At 46.0% G+C, this 18,134-nt stretch overlaps 1 protein-coding gene across 2 annotated transcripts in view; it reads left to right on the top strand.

The window, feature by feature from the left end:
* The window catches only part of Dnase1l3 (deoxyribonuclease 1-like 3), a 29,574-nt gene extending 14,509 nt beyond the window's left edge, over window positions 1-15,065 (top strand). For both annotated transcript variants that reach the window (XM_006517921.4, NM_007870.3), the window contains 4 exons: window positions 3,016-3,128; window positions 6,124-6,281; window positions 12,068-12,164; window positions 12,377-15,065. In XM_006517921.4, coding sequence (XP_006517984.1) covers window positions 3,016-3,128; window positions 6,124-6,281; window positions 12,068-12,164; window positions 12,377-12,493 — 485 coding nt within the window. In that variant the 3' untranslated portion in view covers window positions 12,494-15,065. The remainder of the gene's footprint in view (window positions 1-3,015; window positions 3,129-6,123; window positions 6,282-12,067; window positions 12,165-12,376) is intronic.
* The last annotated feature ends 3,069 nt before the right edge of the window (window positions 15,066-18,134 follow it).

Raw genomic sequence — 18,134 nt, 5'->3', positions numbered from 1 at the left:
GCTCCAGGGACATCCTTCGGGTCTGAGACCTGGCTCCCTGTTGGAAAACAAGAAACACATACAAGCTGGACAGTAGTGATCATGCCTTTAATCCCAGCACTCGGATATCTGAGTTCGAGGCTATCCTGGAACACAGTGAGTTGCAGGACAGCCAAGGCTACACAGAGAAACACTGTCTTGAAAACAAAGAAACAGCAACAAACAAACAACCCCTTACCCCCCAAAAGTCACAACAAACCAAGAGTAACCTGGAATTTTGCAAAAAGCTGTGCCACAACCCAAATTAAGTGAGCAGGTATCCTGGGGAGGGGCGTTCACACCATGGGTGGGAGCTTGGCTTCCTGAGCTGATGGGATTGGCTAGTTCATAATCAGTGTAAAGGGAAGGGTATGGCAAGGGCTCAGTGATGTTCAGGGCTTGGGCAAACTGGCATGTCTGAGAGTTCACAGATGGCAGAGGTTTATGGAATATTGTCTCATTGCAGGCTAGCCACCATCATTTCTGTTCTCACATTCCCACTGTGAGGCTTGACAGGGGCTGTCTCACAGCCTCCCACATGAAGCAGGGTGGGGTCCGGGATGAGAATGAGGGGGTGCCTCTCATCACAGTTCCTGCAGGCATGGCAAGCCATGGCTCCCAAGCCCACCACACTGCTCTCTCTCTCTCTCTCTCTCTCTCTCTCTCTCTCTCTCTCTCTCTCTCTCTCTCTCTGTGTGTGTGTGTGTGTGTGTGTGTACACATGTGCCCAAGAAGGCCAGAGATGTTAAATGCCCCTGGAACAGAGTTTAGGCAGCTGTGAGCCAACATGGGTGCTGGAAAACGAACTCCAATCCTCTGCCAGAATAGTAATGCTCTTCATTGCAGAGCCCTCCCTCCAGCACCTTCTTCCTTTGTTGTTGTTTTTTGAGACAGGGTGTCACTATATAGACCAGAGGCCCCACACTCACAGATAGAACTTGCCTCAACCTCCCATGTGCCAGTAATAAAGCTGTATGCTGCCATGATCTGCTTTCTAATTTTTTGTTTTGTTTGTTTTGTTTTGTTTTTTGCTTTTATTCTTCCTTACATAAGGACTATAAACTTGCCAGCCTCCATTTTTCATTTTCTTTTTAGTACAAAAGCCAAACATATTATCAGAGTCCATAGTCAGGGTCTAGGACTCACAAAAAATCAGGTCTGCCACTTGGCACCTAGCACCTAGCACCCCAAGAGTCCCACCTGAGATGGTGGTGGGGAAACAAGAAAGGCACAATTGCTGCTGTGGCAACAGCAGGAAGCAGGTGGCAGTGTCCTGAGCCCTGTCCTGGGGGACTCTGGCAAGACCCCCAGAAAGCAGAGAGAGGCAGCAAAGAAGAGAAGCCAGGGGAGGTAGAGCTGGACACTGGTCAGCAGTCCTGGTCATGATGTCACATGAGTGTTGTGACTGGCCCCAGGGGGCAACTTGGGTGTCCTGGAGGACATTGCTACTACCTGGGGTTTCTGCCTAGGTTTCCGACAGGGCTTGACCTGCCTGCAGGGTTCACTGTTTCTGGAATGATGAGAACATCTGTCTTCAGTCTCAGGGGATGAGAGACTTGTTGACTCCTTAAATGGTGATCATGTCAACTCAGAATCGGAGCCAAAGTTTAAGGTAGCAGAGGAGACAAAAGCAAAATAAATGCACATATGCCGGGCATTCATCTTGCCTTAGTCACCTTGGACACCTACAGCCCCAGAAGGCCACTTTAAACAAAGTAGTCACTAAGGCCCTATCACAAGTTACCTTTTGTCTGTCTGATCTAAGTCACCCTTTTCATTTTTGAGGCAACAAGAAGACCTTAGATATCCTGACAGTGCAGATCAAACTTGTTCCAAGGATCTCAACACCCCTAAACAGCAGGAAATAGTCTGACAACCACTTCCTGTTAAGGGCCCACTAATACTGCCTGAGAAACTTCTGATCCTTCTGTCTCAGCTTCCCAAGTTTAGGAATACAGATGTGTGCCCCCCCACCCAGATGAATTTATTACTCTTAGAAAAGAATGATACTGCCATAAAACATAAACAGTTTTTATTACTCCAAATAAACCAAGAGAAAAATTTTGAAAAAGAAAGAGCAGGTGAGACCCTCAGAACCCACATAGGAGAAAACCAACTCTTCAATGTGATTTGTCACACACACACAGACACACATAGTCACACACAAACATACACACACAGACACACAAACAGACACACAGTCACACACACTCATTCACATACACAGACACGGATACACACACACAGATACACACACAGACACACACAGAGATAACACACACAGAGACACACATATAGATTCACACACACACACACACATTTAAAAAGAAAGGAAAAAGAAGGAGAGGAAAGAGAGAACGCACAGTGCCAGCAGGTGCCACCAGCTTCCTTTTAACTGGAGAGAGTACAGATGGGAGGGAGGAGTCTTCTATGTCCTAAAAGAAAACAAGTGTCCTGGTGGCTCTAAGTCCTGAAGTCCCAGCCACTGGCTGGAGCCTGTCTCCAGCCTCCACATGTAGCAGTGCCTCCTAGAAGGGACAGTTTCTCAGGCAGTATTAGTGGGCCCTTAACAGGAAGTGGTTGTCAGACTATTTCCTGCTGTTTAGGGGTGTTGAGTTCCTTGGAACAAGTTTGATCTGCACTGTCAGGATATCTAAGGTCTTCTTGTTGTTTCTTTCTTGCACACAACTACTTAACAAACTGTGACTAGCAGCAATCAGCAATGGGCCAACAACCAACTACGCCTCTTGGGGACCTAACTTTTATATACCCCTCTGAAAAGTCCCCAGAATTCCAAATCAGAATCTATCTGCAGCTGGCAAAATCACACCCCTCACAGAGCACGAGACAAGTCACAGTCAGAGGCTGTGGTCAAACTAAAACAGCCCCATATCTCACACCTGGGATTAAGACAAAAACATATTCTCATAATATTTCCGTGTTTTAAAAAAGAAACCAGAATTCTCACTGTGCCACCTCCTATTTGCCATTCCTCAGCTGTCAAGGACTTCGTGATTGTCCCCTTGCACACAACTCCCGAGACCTCCGTTAAAGAGATAGATGAGCTGGTCGATGTCTACACGGATGTGAGAAGCCAGTGGAAGACAGAGGTGAGGCTCTTGGTGCTTGTTTGTTTCCATCAAGCAACACCCAGTTACTGAGTAGGAGGGCAAAGGGACAGGGTATGTGCGAGCCTCCACAGATTCACTGCCTCCTCCTAGGCGTATCTTCAGCCCTAAACATCCTTCTTGCTAAAGCTGCTTGGGCCTGTCCCAACAGGCCTTGGGAATCCATGCTCTGCTGCATGTATAATGGAGGTCAGCACTGGGCACTGGGGCCCAGGCAGTGTGCTGGGACTACACAAGAACAAGTGAGTTTAATCTTCTCAATAATCTAAACAGGGGCTGGGGAGAGGTGCAATTGATAGAGTACTTGCCCTGAAAACACGAGGGACTGAATTCAATCCCCAGAAACCGTAAAGTAATAGACAACCCCCATACACACACACACACACACACACACACACACACACACACACACACATACAGAGAGAGAGAGAGAGAGAGAGAGAGAGAGAGAGAGAGAGAGAGAGAGAGAGAGCAACAGCACCTAAGGAACACTCCCCAGGTTGCAGGCTGGCCCCCACAAGCATGCCTATATGTGTGCTTGCACATGTGTACAGCCTGCCACACATAAGCAATTCTACAAGTTGTCCCAATTCACAGCTGAGAACTGTGAGGTAGAGAGGTCAGGAGTGTTTCAGAGGCAAGATCATGAAAAGGAGAAGCAATATGGAGGCTGCTCCTCAAGGCAGCCATCACCTCTCCATTTGGAAGGCTCTGAGCTGAGGGTTTGAGGAAGGACCTGGTAAATGCGGAAGGGCTCAGATGGCTCTCCTGTCAAATTCCTCTTTTTTTCCTTTCGGAATATGATGCTGAGAGTCCCTCTTCCTTCTTAGTTCCTCTGCTAAAGGTATGAAATGAGTCAAGTGTGGACACAGCTGGCCAGAACTGACCATCAAGAAGCCCAGGAGTGTATTTTATTGCTTATTTGTAAGTTCCAGGACAAATGATAAATCCCATGCATTCAGCAAGAGTATATTGAGCATCTATCGATCAATAGACCCCGAGGAAGAAACCTTGGATGAGGAACCTTCAGAAGGGCAGATTGAAGTTTGACCCCTAATGCTTCAAGCTCCTGGCTGGTGGCCTAGAGCTGCCCATCCGATCCCTTTAAGGGTTAGAGTCTAACCTGTTCCTTCCATGGCTAATGGTGCTTTCAAACCAAGCTGAATTGAGTTTGTAAGTCACTCCATGCAGGTCAGAGATGATGTTCTGTCCTTGACTGTGTACCTTAATCTCAAGGGAAACCCTAATTGCAGATATCAAAATAAATTGTTCTTAAGGAAAACTCGAAAGTCAGCAATCATCTCAAACAATAGCACAAAAAAGGAAATAAGCTGTTTCCTCTGTAGTGTGGGATGTTAAAATTCTCTTCCTTTGGCCCTTGGAGATGTCATGGGGGCACTTCCAACAGTTGGTGGTATAGGGTGGAGAAAGACAGTTAACTCTTAGGACTGCCTCCCTTAGGACTCTCTAAGGACTGAGTGTTAGGCTTTAGTTTCTGCCCTCAAAACATACAATAGGACACAGAGAGATACCAAAGCAACTACCATCACACTACGCAAGTGCATTTTGCCTCTTGGGTGCTGAGGTGTATATTCATTCACATTTGCTGCAGTGTTTATGGGAGGGGATATCTTAGTTGGATTCCAGTGTTCTTGCCTACGTGTGCACAACCGCCTAGAGAAAGACGGTGACTAAGAATCAGACAGCACAGTAGGTGAGCATCCTCTCTCCCACTCCTTCTTCTCACTGTCACATCCTTGTCAAAACTGTGACTCACTTGGAACCTGTTTTCTCTTCTCTTAAAAGGGAGGCAAAGATGCAGGGCTGGAGAGATGGCTCAGGGGTTAAGAGAACTGACTGCTTTTACAGACGTTCTGAGTTCAATTCCCAGCATCCACATGGCGGCTCACAACTGTCTGTAACTCCAATTCCAGGGGACTTGACACTCTCACACAGACATACATGTAGGCAAAACTCCAAGGCAAATAAAATAAAAATGAATTAAAAGAAAGGCAAAAGATATGGGAGCTCTGTGAGTTTGCTGTAACGTAGCAGTGTAGCGAAGACAGTATCTGAAGCAACTCTGGACTGTTTGCTACCCTGGGGATCAAAGCCAAAAGCCAGGATAAATCCCCACCCTGCTCCTGTATAAGGGGCCACCCACCTGACTTTTTTGTTTGTTTGTTTGACCTTAGTTACAGTTTTAAAGTCCCATTCCCAGCTGGCTGTGGCAGTGCATAGAGATCAAGAGATGGCTGTGGAGAATCAGGGGTTCACGGCCATCTGGGGCTATAGAGCTAATTGAGGCCAGCCTAGGTTATGCAAGACTCTGCCTCAAAACAAACCAAACAACAAAAGGTCTAACTTCCAAATACAGTCACATTCTAGTGTGCTGTGGCCAGGAGTTAAAACTGGGATGGATGGGTCAGTGAGATGTCTCAGTAAGTAAAAGAATTTGCTGTGTAAGCCTGATGTCCCAAGTGCCATCACTGAAACCCAGAGTAGGACAGGTGAGATCAAGCTCTCGAATGTTGTCCTTTGACCTGCACACGTGTACACACACACACACACACACACACACACACACACACACACACATGCATGTGCATGCTCTCACACACATACTATATAAAAATATATTGGAAGGGGTCCAATTCAGGTCACAAAGACTTCTTTATACTCTGTGGCCAGGCGGCTGTGGTGCATGCCTTTAATCTCAGCACTTGGGAGGCAGAGACAGGCAGATCTCTATGTTGGAAGTCAGTCTGGTCTATAGAGGAGGAGTTCTAGGACAGGACTACACAGAACTATACCATCTTCAAAACCAAACCACACCAAGCCAACCAACCAGACAAACAAACAAATATAACTGTTCGTTCACTGGGTGTGGAAGGGGAGTCCTTGGTGGTGGTGGAAAATGAAGGCATCAATGTCTTCCAGTGCTTACCAAGTAATGGGTCTAAAACATGCCTTTCAGAATTTCATCTTCATGGGTGATTTCAACGCCGGCTGTAGCTATGTCCCCAAGAAGGCCTGGCAGAACATTCGTTTGAGGACGGACCCCAAGTTTGTTTGGCTGATTGGGGACCAAGAGGACACTACGGTCAAGAAGAGTACCAGCTGTGCCTATGACAGGTGAGACCTCTGCATTTGTCCCAGGGCAACCTGAGAAGGAGTCAGCTCCCTTTCAAAGCTGTTAGCTAAAATGTCTTCCCTTGAAGAGATGTAAACACTGCATACCCTACAGTCCCAATACCAAACCAAGGTAGGGTTCTGCCAAAGCTTGGCCCAGGGAACTCGTGAGACTGTTGGGTTTCCTTATAGATCCTACGTGGGGGCTTACTTACTAGAGTGTGGGTGCTTTCCTGCCAGGTGGCCACACCAGGAAGTCTTTACCTAGCACAGATTTCCACAAGTGTATAGATTAAGCCTGCATCCCTTAATCTTACTAGGTTTATACACACCCTATCCCTTCCCTCGGCCATGGGCAGTTGGGGGTGAGTTGACTCAGCAGGTGGTAGAGAGGGCCTGGAACCTCAGGAACTTGTGTCTTGTGGCCCTTCTCACCCTTCTTTGTGGAGGTGTAAAACAGTCAACAATCCCAACTGACACAAAGAATCAAACAATCCCAACTGGGATGATCACACCGACACAGGTGACTGTCCAAGGTGGTGGTTGTGTGGCTTGGAGGCTAGCCCTATACAAGGGCCCTCTTGTTTCTTATGCAGTATTTCATTATGTGGTTGTAGAAAAACTTCTCAGTGGCCAACACTGATGTCAGAAGGGCCCGAGTTCAAGTCACAACTCCACCACTTCAAGTGTTGTGACTAAGAGACTCATACTTTGTGTTGGTTCTCTCACTTGTAAGTCGAAATTGTTAACATTGAAAGTCATTCAGTTGTGGGGATATAAAGAGAATTAAATGAAATAACACATGTAAGATGCAATACCTGTCCTATGACCAGTGCTAAATACATTTGTGTGTTCTTGGATGATACCTGGAACGTTCAGGAAGCTATGGCCACAGGCAATTCCTGTGCTGTCACCAATTTTATCCCAAACATAGACCGCAGTAAGTCACCCACCGCCATCACGGGCCATGCAGCTGTTGCCAGAGCTTTACTGCTATAAACACTGATGAAATGTACAGCCAACCTGTATGTCTTGAGCCAATGTTTATGCCCCTCGGGTACTACTTGAAAAATCAAAGTAAGGGGCAGCGAGGAGGCTCGGCAGGTAGAGCACTCTGCACAAGCATGAAGAACTGAGTTTGATTCCCTGAACAGGGAGGGGAAATCCACTTGCACAAAGCTTGTTTTCTGGTCTCATATGCTTGCAACAGCTCGATCCCCAATAAGGAAATAACTTTCAAACTTAAAATGAGAGTACTTAATGCAACGGTATTTCTTTCTGTTTCAAGACAGGATTTTGTCATGTAGTCCAGGCTGGCTCCAGACTCACTCTTTGGCCCAGGATGATCTTGAATTCTTGGTCCTTCTTCCTCAGCCTCCCAAGTGCTGGGATTCAGCATGTGTCACCATGCCTGACTTGAATAGTTTTTAAACTATTGCTACACAGAAACGTAGATGCGTGTGTTTAAATAATGACAATCATGTGCACTGCAACTTTCCCTGGGATTTTTCAAGCAGTGTCAGCTCTGTTCTTCAGGTTAGGGGGAACATTGGAGTGCATGAAGTGTGTGAATGTCAGTGGCCGTCCACAGCAGAAACCACAGACAACCAATGGGGGAACCTGAATACCAGGGTGCCTGCTGTTGCCATGGCTCAGCCTGCTGAGAAGGGAGCAGGGCAAGGCCATGCTCGTGGCACGTTTCCTTCTCAGGTCTGAGGTCTGGACCCTTCTCTTGGCCACCTTTGTTCCTCTTGGGGCTTTTTGAGGCCGCAGTTTCCTTGTTGGCTCTTATTGTTCCAGCCTTCACAAGTGGAAGCCCAGACTGAGAAGTTACAGCATCCCCAGCTCCCAGGCCTCTCTTCCCATTCTCAAGCGCCTGCAGCCGAGCTGGGGAAATGGCACCAGCTGGGCTGACTCAGCCACGCCAGCTATGGGAACCCCCGGCAGCTCAAACCCAGAAACCAAGCCATCACGCGGAATTAGAAAAGCTCAGAGCCATGCAAGGGCAGTTTGTTGCACTTTCCACAAATCAGGCAGGGCACTAAGACCACATAGACCATCACCTCCCTTGACAAATGCTAGAGGCCACTTACTTGGTTTTTGTTTTTTAATTTTAAACGTGTGTGTGTGTGTGTGTGTGTGTGTGTGTGTGTGTGTGTGTGTGTGCGCGCGCGCGCGTGCGCGCAAGTGCTGGTGAATGCAAGTGAGCATGTAGGTGCATGTACCTGGAGGTCAGAGATATGTCTAACTCATTTTCTTGAGATAGGGTTTGTACTGAATTTGTCTTGTATAGTTTAGCTTACTGGTTATAGTCTATTATCAAGGGAAACCAAGACAGGACCTTGAAGCAGAAAGTGAAGCAGAGACCATGACGGAGCTGCTGACTGGCCTGATCCCTCTAGCTTGCTCGGCTACTTTTCTTTTCTTTTTCGTTTATTTATTTTCTTTTATTGAAAGTTGATTTTTTTTAATTCGATGCATTCTAATTATAGTTCCCCCCCCCCACACTCCTCCCAGTTCCTCCCTTCCTTCCCCTCCTTCCAGATCCTTTCTGTTTCTTGTTAGAAAAAAAATAAGGCTTATAAGGAATAATAATAAAATACAGTATGATAAACCAACCAAACAAAAAATCAGAATAGGACAAAACAACCAAACAAGGAAAAGAGCCCAAGAAAAAGCACAAGGAATGTATATAGATTCATGTATATACATCCAGATACACAGGGGTGTATACAGATGCATACATTCAGATACACAGGGATCCCATAAAACCCCAAACCAGAAGCCACACTATATACAAAGGAGCTGTACGGCTGAAGGGGGAAAATGCCCCGATTGAACATTATGACAGAAAGAGCCTCCAAAGACTCTGATGAGTTTGTTTTGTGTTGCTGAATAGAATCCTATCAGCTGCTGGGCTTGAAGCCTAGCCTTACCAATAGTTTGTTTTCCCAGTGAGATTCCCTTGGAGAAATCTACATTTGCAAGTGACTGTCAATTAGTGATAGTTTCAGGTCTGCTCAGGTCCCATCTGGTGCAGACCCATGCAGGCTCTGTGCGTGCTGCCACGGTCTCTGTGCGTTCATACATGTATCAGCCCTGTTGTATTTAGAAGGCCTTGACTCCTTTCTGTCCTCCACTCCCTACGGCTTCTTATACACTGCCTTCTCTTCCTCAGAGTTCCCTGAACCCTGACAGGAAGGATTTGATGGAGACTTCCTTTCCAGAGCTTTTCCAAAGTCACTCACTCTCTGTGTAAAGTTTGACTGTGGGTCTCTGTTCCCACAAGAGGAAGCTTCTCTGATGATGGCTGAGCAAGGCATGGATCTATGAATATAGGAGAATGTCAGGAGTCATTTCATTGCTACGTTCCTTTAGCAGAACAGTAGTAGTTGCTTCCCCCCAGGTCCCTGGCCTATCTAGTCTCAGGTTCTAGTCACCCAAGCAGTTTGAGTATGGGTTCCAGCTCATGGCATGGGCCTTAGCTTAAATAAGATTGGTTGGTTATTCTCACAAGCATTGGGCCACTATTATGCCAATGTAACTTGCAGGCAGGTCACTCTTGTAGGTAGAAAGTTTGTAGGTGGATTGGTGTTTACTGTTCTCCTTTGGTAGCAGGCAGAGTAAATTCCAGTATTAATAATACTGGTCGTTAAGGGTGAAGGCTCTAGGTAGGCAGGCTCCAGCTTGACTTCTCTGTGCTCAGTGAGTTGTATAGGTGTTTTCTTCAGCAACAGGGCCTTACTGTTGACCTGTGGAGAGCCTTGGCCATAGCCTGGATTGCTTGGGTGTTCCCATAGAACCTCTTTAGCTAACAAATTGATTGGGTATAACCCATTCCTAGTACTAGACGCTTCACTTGGTGATGAGAGATGTCCAGTTGGGGTACATCTCCTCCAGTATTTGTCAATTTCATTTAGCACCCTCATATATGTTATAGTACAGGAAACTTCTATTGTATTAGGTTTCCAAGTGACCCTTCAAATGGCCCTTAGATTTAGCTCTTCCTCCCTCTATTCCCTCCTTCTCCTCTTTCTCCCCTTCCTCTCCGTTTGATCCTCTTACTTCAGTTTCCCCCATGCATAACTATCTGTTCTAGTTCCCCTTCCTAGGAAGGTCCTAGGAATGTCCACCCTTCCCCCAGTCCCTTACTCTCTACCTAACCTGTGCAGTTATACAAATTGTAACTTGCTTATCAATGATTTAACAGCTAACATCCACATTTAAGCAAATACTTAAGTAAATACATACCATACTTGTCTTTCTATATCTGAGTTACCTCACTCAGGATGATTTTTTTTCTAGCTTCATTTACCTGCAAATTCTATGATTTCATTTTCAATGGCTGAGTAATATTCCATTGTGTAAATGTGCTACATTTTTCTTTATCCATTCATCCATTGATGGATATCTAGGTTGTTTCCAATTTCTGGATGTTATGAATAGAATAGCAGTGAACATGTTTGAGCAACTGTTTCTGTGGTAGGATAAAGCATCCTTTGGGTATATGCCCAGGTGGTATAGCTGCATCTTCAGATAGATTGATTCCTATCATTCTGACGAACCAGCACATTGATTTCCATAGTGGCTGAACAAGTTTGCACTCCCACCAACGATGGATGAGTGTTTCTCTTACTGCACACCCTCGCCAGCACGAGCTGTCGCTTGCATTGTTGTTTTAGCCACTCTGACTGCTGTAAGATGGAATCTCAAAGTACTTGCATTTGTATCTTCCTCACGGCTAAGGATGTTGAATATTTCTTTAAGTGTTTTTTTTTTTTTTCCAGCCATTTTTGTTTCATGTTTTAAGTTGTTCTTTTCTTTTTTTAAAATCTGTATCCCACTTTTAAATTTGGTTATATGTTTTCTTGATGTCCATGTTTTGAGTTCCTTATATATTCTGGAATCTTTTTATTTTCATGAATGAAGTCCCATTCATTAATTTCTTAATTATTGGTCTTAATGCCTGTGCTATTGGTGTTCTATTTAGAAAGACTTTTCCTGTGCCAGTGAGTTCAAGACTATTCCTATTTTCTCTTCTGTCAGATTCATTGTACCTGGTCTTAGGTTGAAGTCTTTGATTCATTTGGAGTTGAGTTTTGTACAAGGTGATAAGTATGGATCTATTTGAATTCTTCTATATGCAACCATCCAATTTGGCCAGCAACATTTGTTGAAGATGCTGCCTATCTTTTTTCCAGTGTGTATTTCTGGCTTCTTTACCAAAAATCAGGTGTCCATAGGTGTGTGGACTTATTTCTGGGTCTTCTGTTCTATTTCCTTGATCAGTAAGTCTGTTTTTATGGCAATACCATGGTAGTTGTATTGCTATAGCTCTGTAGAGCAATTTGATATCAGGGATGATGATACCTCTGGCAGTTCTTTTGTCATTTATAAATACTTTGGATAAACAAAACTGAAGTAGTCCACTACTAGGTCAGGCCCTCCTGCCCAGGAGTAATACTGCCCACAGTGGGCTAGATCCTCTTATATCAATTAATAATTTAAAAATAATGCCCCCCACAGACATGCCCACAGGCCAGTCTGATGGACGAAATTCTTCAAACTGAGGTTCCCTCTTCCCAGATATTTCTAGGTTTTTAACAAGTTTGCAAAAACCAACCAGCAGCATAGGTAGCAAACTAAACTTAGCTGTGAACATGAAACACTCACTACAAAAATGAGTTAGACTGCTCAACAGACTCCAGAATCAAACTTAGACCTCCCCTTTATCGCAAGTCTATAGCTTGGACGAATTCATGCATCTATCTTCTTTGTCCTCACTCCAGGATTGTGCTTTGTGGACAAGAGATAGTCAACTCCGTGGTTCCCCGTTCCAGTGGCGTCTTTGACTTTCAGAAAGCTTATGACTTGTCTGAGGAGGAGGTAAGTGTGGGAGAGCTGCTCTTGAGTCTTACGATCTACAGATTTGAAGACCTGACAAAATTTCCCAGGAGCAGGACCAAGAGCAACATCTATCAGTTTCCACTGGGTGGCCCCAGATGTTTCATCCATCCCTGAACATAGTCATTGATAAAGCCATGGTGTGTCCTGGGCATTCCTTAACCTCAAAATCTACTTCCATTTCCCCCTTATAGGCCCTGGATGTCAGTGATCACTTTCCAGTTGAGTTTAAGCTACAGTCTTCAAGGGCCTTCACCAACAACAGAAAATCTGTTTCTCTCAAAAAGAGAAAAAAAGGCAATCGCTCCTAGGTATCACGCTGCCTTTTTTTTTTTTTTTTTTTTTTTTTGCCACTCCTTGCAAATGGCTCTCATAGGTCTAAGCTATCTGCATGCTCAGGAATTAAGACTGGCCAAGCTGCTTTCATTGTCCACTTGAGTTAATTTTGCCTGGAACCAAGCTGGGAGGAGAGTCTTCTGTTACATCACCTTGATCCCCAATATCATCACTGGTACCCTGCGAAACATTGCCACTATTTAGGCAACAGGACAGATTTGGCATGGTATGATACTTTATGATGGAGGCAATGAAACTCAGTTGCCTGGGGTCATGCGTGGAAGAAGAGTGAAGGACACTTCCACTGTGCTGTCCTGCCCGTCCCTACTCACAGCCCACCCCTACCCACACCTCACTCCTATCCACACCTCACTCCTATCCACACCTCACCCCTAGCTACAGCCCACCTGTGCTCACAGCGCTGTGCTTAAGCCATCAGCATGTCCTGAGCTCAGTCTTCGGATATATGAAGGTTTTCATTATCTGACAGCCAGCCTCACTTTGGATGCATGCTCCAACAGTGTCTTCCCTCCCTTTCTCCCTTCCTCTTCCTCCTGTGCCCCTCCCTGAAAGGGCTCAACCTTGCATGCCTGTCCTGTTCTAACTGTCCCCAGTCACATATCCCATGTGCAACACTGACCACACAGTGTCTGTCACCACGGCCAGCACTGCAGCTCGCCCCAGCACAAGCCCCCCTGGCTGGCTTGGACCTGAGTGTTTGCTCCCTTCCTGCCACTCCTGGAATCTGCAATGTGGCGCCATCTTGCTTGTATGCAGGGCACCCGTTTTTGTGCATTTCGCTTTGTTTTCCTGGATATTCTTTACTCTTGCACATGAGCACCTGTACTTAGGAACAGTGGAGAACAGTGACCCGTCTGGCCCGACTCCCAGTCTCAGAAGCAACCCCTCCACACAGCTGTGGGCTCCCCAAAGGCGTCTGCACACAAGCAAGCACCATGTGTAACCTGAAGAAATACAAAGTCTATTACACTGTAACTATGGGGTCGAGTTGTTCCTTAACACACTGGGAACTGTGTGACTTTGATGTGAGAAAGAAGACTGTGAGTCTTTGTGCTCGTCAGCTCCGTCATCCTGACATGTTCTGAGATCATCCTCCTCCTAACAGACATCCCAGATCATCTTAAAAGGAGGGGCTGGGTTTTGACTTGTGCTTCCAGAAGTTTCAATTTATGGCCCTTGACTCTGTTGTTTCTGGGTCAGTGAAAAAGAGTGTGTGGTAGAACACACACACACACACACACACACACACACACACACACACACACACGCACCACATGCACATGAGGTGGGCTCTTCTGGCCTCCACAGGCCAATATACAAGGAAGAAAGGCACTCATACACATTAAATAAAGAGACATGGGGTTGGGGAGGCATAAACCCAGTTTCTGTTCCAGAACACAGTCTCTCCCATGACCTCCAACCAAGCTCCACCTCTTACAAGTGTTCCATCTCCCAACAGCATCCTGATCTGGTATATCAGCAAGTCTTTTCTATGTGAACCTTTAGAAACCACTACAGTTCCAAATGGTGGAGCTAATAGGTAGGATTATATACCATCTTGCCAAGGGAATAAAATCAAAAGTGCCCGGTTAAGTTGGAGGAGATAATGCCCGGCTCATCTCTTACTGAGATTCTATTGTCTGGCGATGACGTAGTCTTTCGGGGAAGATGGCAAAGCTGTTGAGACTTTGGAGGAGTTCACCATACCTAGAAACCTTACAGTCCCCAAATGGTAAAGTATGCTACTCATATATGAGACAGTTCTGGAGAGATGGGTCCTCTGACCTCTGCACCCAAGCACCAAAATTTCCCTGGCTGATGTGGCTAGGAGAGGAACCCCAGGTCCCAGGCAATGGGCTTGGGACTCACTAACAGGGAGATGGGGAGGAGGTGGACTGGACATCAAAAGGCCCTTTCCATGCCTCTGGCTTGGGAGTCAACGGGTCCAGACACCCTGAAGTTTCGACCCATACTAATGCTCTTCTGCCTCTGCCCAGTGGCAGGTTAGAGATACAAATGAGGGTCTCTGCAAGCTGTCACTCTGCCAAACTCAGACAGACAGAGGAGTTATTTTCACTCTTCCTGACTGAGTGTTGTACAAACTCCTGCTTTTATGTCCCCCTCCCTTCCTTCTCTCCTTTCTGAGGATGACCTTGAACTCTGACCCTCCTGTTTCCACCTTCCCACTGGATGAGTGCCAGCCTTATAGATGCCAGCCACCACTCAGCGTTTCATGCAGTGCTCAGACAGGACTAAGCAAGCACTTTGTGTGTGCTACACAAGCACTCTACTTGCTGGGCCCCAGCCCCAGCCTCTAGGCTGTGCCCTAAAAATGTGTTGCCTGGGCAGTGGGATGGCTCAGAGGGTAAAGACCTTCGCTGACAACTCTGGCAACTTGAATTTGATCTCCAGAATGGGCACGATGGAAGGAAAGGGTCAAGTCCATCACGCCATTCTCAGATCTCTCCACATGTAAACATGCCCCCAATAAATAAATGTAATAAAATTAGAATATCGATGTAAAAAGTTGTAGCCTTAACCATCTCATGGAATTCTGATCACAAGTGATGTCTGATGTTATTCACATTCTGTAGTTGAGAAGTCAAACAACTTTCCCAAGATCACACAGCTAGAGAATACAGAGCCCAGAGCTGACGTTTACTAGACACAGGTAGGCACAGGTTCTGGGTGTGTACTGGGGAACACAATAATTTTAGGGGGTCACAGAAGTGATACATTTCTAGTTGAAGAAAAAAATGCATTATACAATGCTAATTTTTTGTAACCAACATAGATATAAAATATAATTTTTCAACTTTTTTTTTTGATAAAGGAATGAACCTAGGAATGGAAGTCCAGCTAGGGCCCAGGAGAGTCCTAACAGGATACCTAATTGCCTTTGCCAGCAGAGCCAAAATCAAATATAGGTCTGTGTGCCTCCAAAGGTCATGTTCTCCTGAGCATCCTCTAACTCGGGTGAGGGAACCCAAGTTGAGCTCCAACAGGGAAAGTCTGGGCCAAGACCAGCATACATGGTCTTCTATCGCCACCTGGTGACTTTTCTGGGAACTTCTGATTAAGGTTCAATTCCTAGCACCCACATGGCAGCTCTCAAGAGTCTGTAACTTGAAGGTCTGACACCCTCACATAGACATGCATGCAGGCAAAACGCCAATGCACATAAAAATAAAAATAAATAAAATAACAAGGTAATTTAGGATGACGATCTAGGAAGCAGCCAGTGCCCTTTGTGTCGGGACTCCATGCAAGAGTAGGGCATAGGGAGTCCTCTCTAGGCTCTCGTGCTCTGGGCTCTGTATTCTCTAGCTGTGTGACCTTGGGAAAGTTGTTTGACTTCTCAACTACAGAATGTGGATAGCATCAGATGTCACTTGTGGAAATTCACACGTTTGTCCCACACATACACGCACATGTTCTCACATGCGTCCTTCATCGTCGTCAACCCTGAGTTGTATCAGATTAGATGTGTCTGAAACAAACACCCACCAGCCAATACACAACCTGAAATGATCTAGCAGCCATATTTTTTAAAAGTAAAAGTAAACAAAAAAAACCCCAAAAACGTATTTTATAAATGGAAGCCCGACGGTCCATGTGTGGGGGTCAAATCTAGCCTATGTGCCTTTGGTTTTGATTTTTGTTGTTTATGGGAACACAGCTATGCCCAGTGCTTTCCAATGCTTCCGGCCTGTTTCTGCCACACAGCAGCACAGTTGAACATCTGTATGAGTGGGACCAGATGGCTCACAAGCCTGAAAACACTCACTCTGCAGGCCTTCACAGGAAGATGGATTTAAACACTCTGCCTTTGCAATCTTAGAATTACTGGTGGTCTTGTTCACGTTTCCTGCCACCCTAAATCTTCAAACAAACAAAAACCCAGGAGCCTTTTACACTCAGAGAACATCTTAATGTGGGAAAGACATTTAAAGTGCTCAGTTACACATGTGGTGCATGAATACTCACTTGGAGATGCAAGCTTAGAAAAATGTCTGCAAGTCCCATATGGGTGTTTATTAAATATACAAATGTCCATCTGTCTGCCTGCCCTTCCTTCGTTCTGTCCCTCCTTCCTTCCATCCTTCCTCTCTCCCTTTTTGGTCTTTCTGTGTGAATGTCTGCGAGCATACGTGAGGGACTCTGCATGCCTACAGCCAGAAGAGGTTGCTGAGTATCATCCGCTATGACTTTACACCTATTTCTTTCAGGCAGGCTCTCTCTGAAACTTAACCCTAGTGATCCTCCTGACTGCCCTGCTGGCGTTACAGGTATGAGGCAAATGTCTGGCTTCTTATGTAAACACAGCGGTCTAGTCCACAGGATTACACAGCAGGCATTCTTAACTGCTGAGGTATTTCCTGGTCGCTCCCCACCTTCCTTTTTCCATATTAGGACATGGTCGCATGTAGCCCAGGCTGGCCTTGAATTTGCTATGTAAACAGGGACGATGACTTTGGAGTTCTGATCCTTCTGCTTCCACAGCCAAACACTGGATGTGGCCAAACCTCCTTCCTGCGGTGCTGGGGACCTGGGGATTGAACCCAGGACCTTGCGTGTGTCAGGCAATGCCTCTACTTTCTGAACTAGTTGCCCATCCTCCAGTACTTCTTGGCTGGCCTTCCAGGGGCGATTAAGGTATAAAAATTGAGGACAGCTGCCGTTAGTGATGAACCTATTTCTCGACCCACACCTTTAGGATGGTGTTAGCTATATGGCACTGCCCCTGGGAGAATGGAAGAAACAGCCCTTGGATGGTCATTTAGTAGTGTCAGGCTGGTGTGCAGCATGTTCACTGAGGAAGCCGGTCCTCTTCTGAGCAACATGGACTTGCTGCTACAGGCATCACAATTCATGGATAGAGCCAAGTACCATGCCAGAGGATTGCTAAATGAGACTTTAATGACTGACAGACTGTCAGTGTGACCTGCCCCAGGGAGCTTGCTCCAAGACTGTCCTTCCTCACTACAGACCTCTCTTCATCTTCTTGAGTCCCAAGATATGCCCTCTTCTGTCCCAGGAGCCCAGCAGAGGCCCCAATGACTCCAGTAAGACCAGTGGTTGCTGGTGTTTGAGTAAATTCAGCAGGTGTTTTCCCAGCAACTCTGCCACGTCAGGCTGCTGGGTGAGTCCCAGGACAGCAAATTTCCACTCTGGTCCTTGGGCACACTGTCTGTTTTTTGTTCTCTCTCACTCAAGTCTGATTAGGGAAAACCAGATTAAGTTCGTTTATTCAATATTTTCAAGAGTGAGTTGTCTGTAAAATGTCAGGGTAAAGGAACAAATCTGTAAAGGGCTGGAGAGTCCTCTGGAGGTGGCTCCTGAGAGACTCCTTTGTCCAGTTCACTCTCTTCAGACTGACGGTCGGCCTTTTTAACTAGATTGGAGAGTACCACAATGCCCCGACTTCACAATGCAAAGTTGTAAATGTCATGGTTGTGCAAAGAGCTATGTGCAGGTCTGGGCTTGCTCCCTATGGATGCCTCCTAAGCAGAGAGGTACTGTGGACACCAGTGGCTGCCAGGACTCCATGGGGCACAGTTTTCATGTCTGGGATTGTGTTTAGGAGTGCTTTCC

Source organism: Mus musculus, chromosome 14 (assembly GCF_000001635.26).
Source record: "Mus musculus strain C57BL/6J chromosome 14, GRCm38.p6 C57BL/6J".
In the NCBI taxonomy this organism is placed as follows: domain Eukaryota; kingdom Metazoa; phylum Chordata; class Mammalia; order Rodentia; family Muridae; genus Mus; species Mus musculus.
The sequence above is the reverse complement of the archived record's forward strand: the minus strand, read 5'-3'. Positions and strand labels throughout refer to the sequence as shown.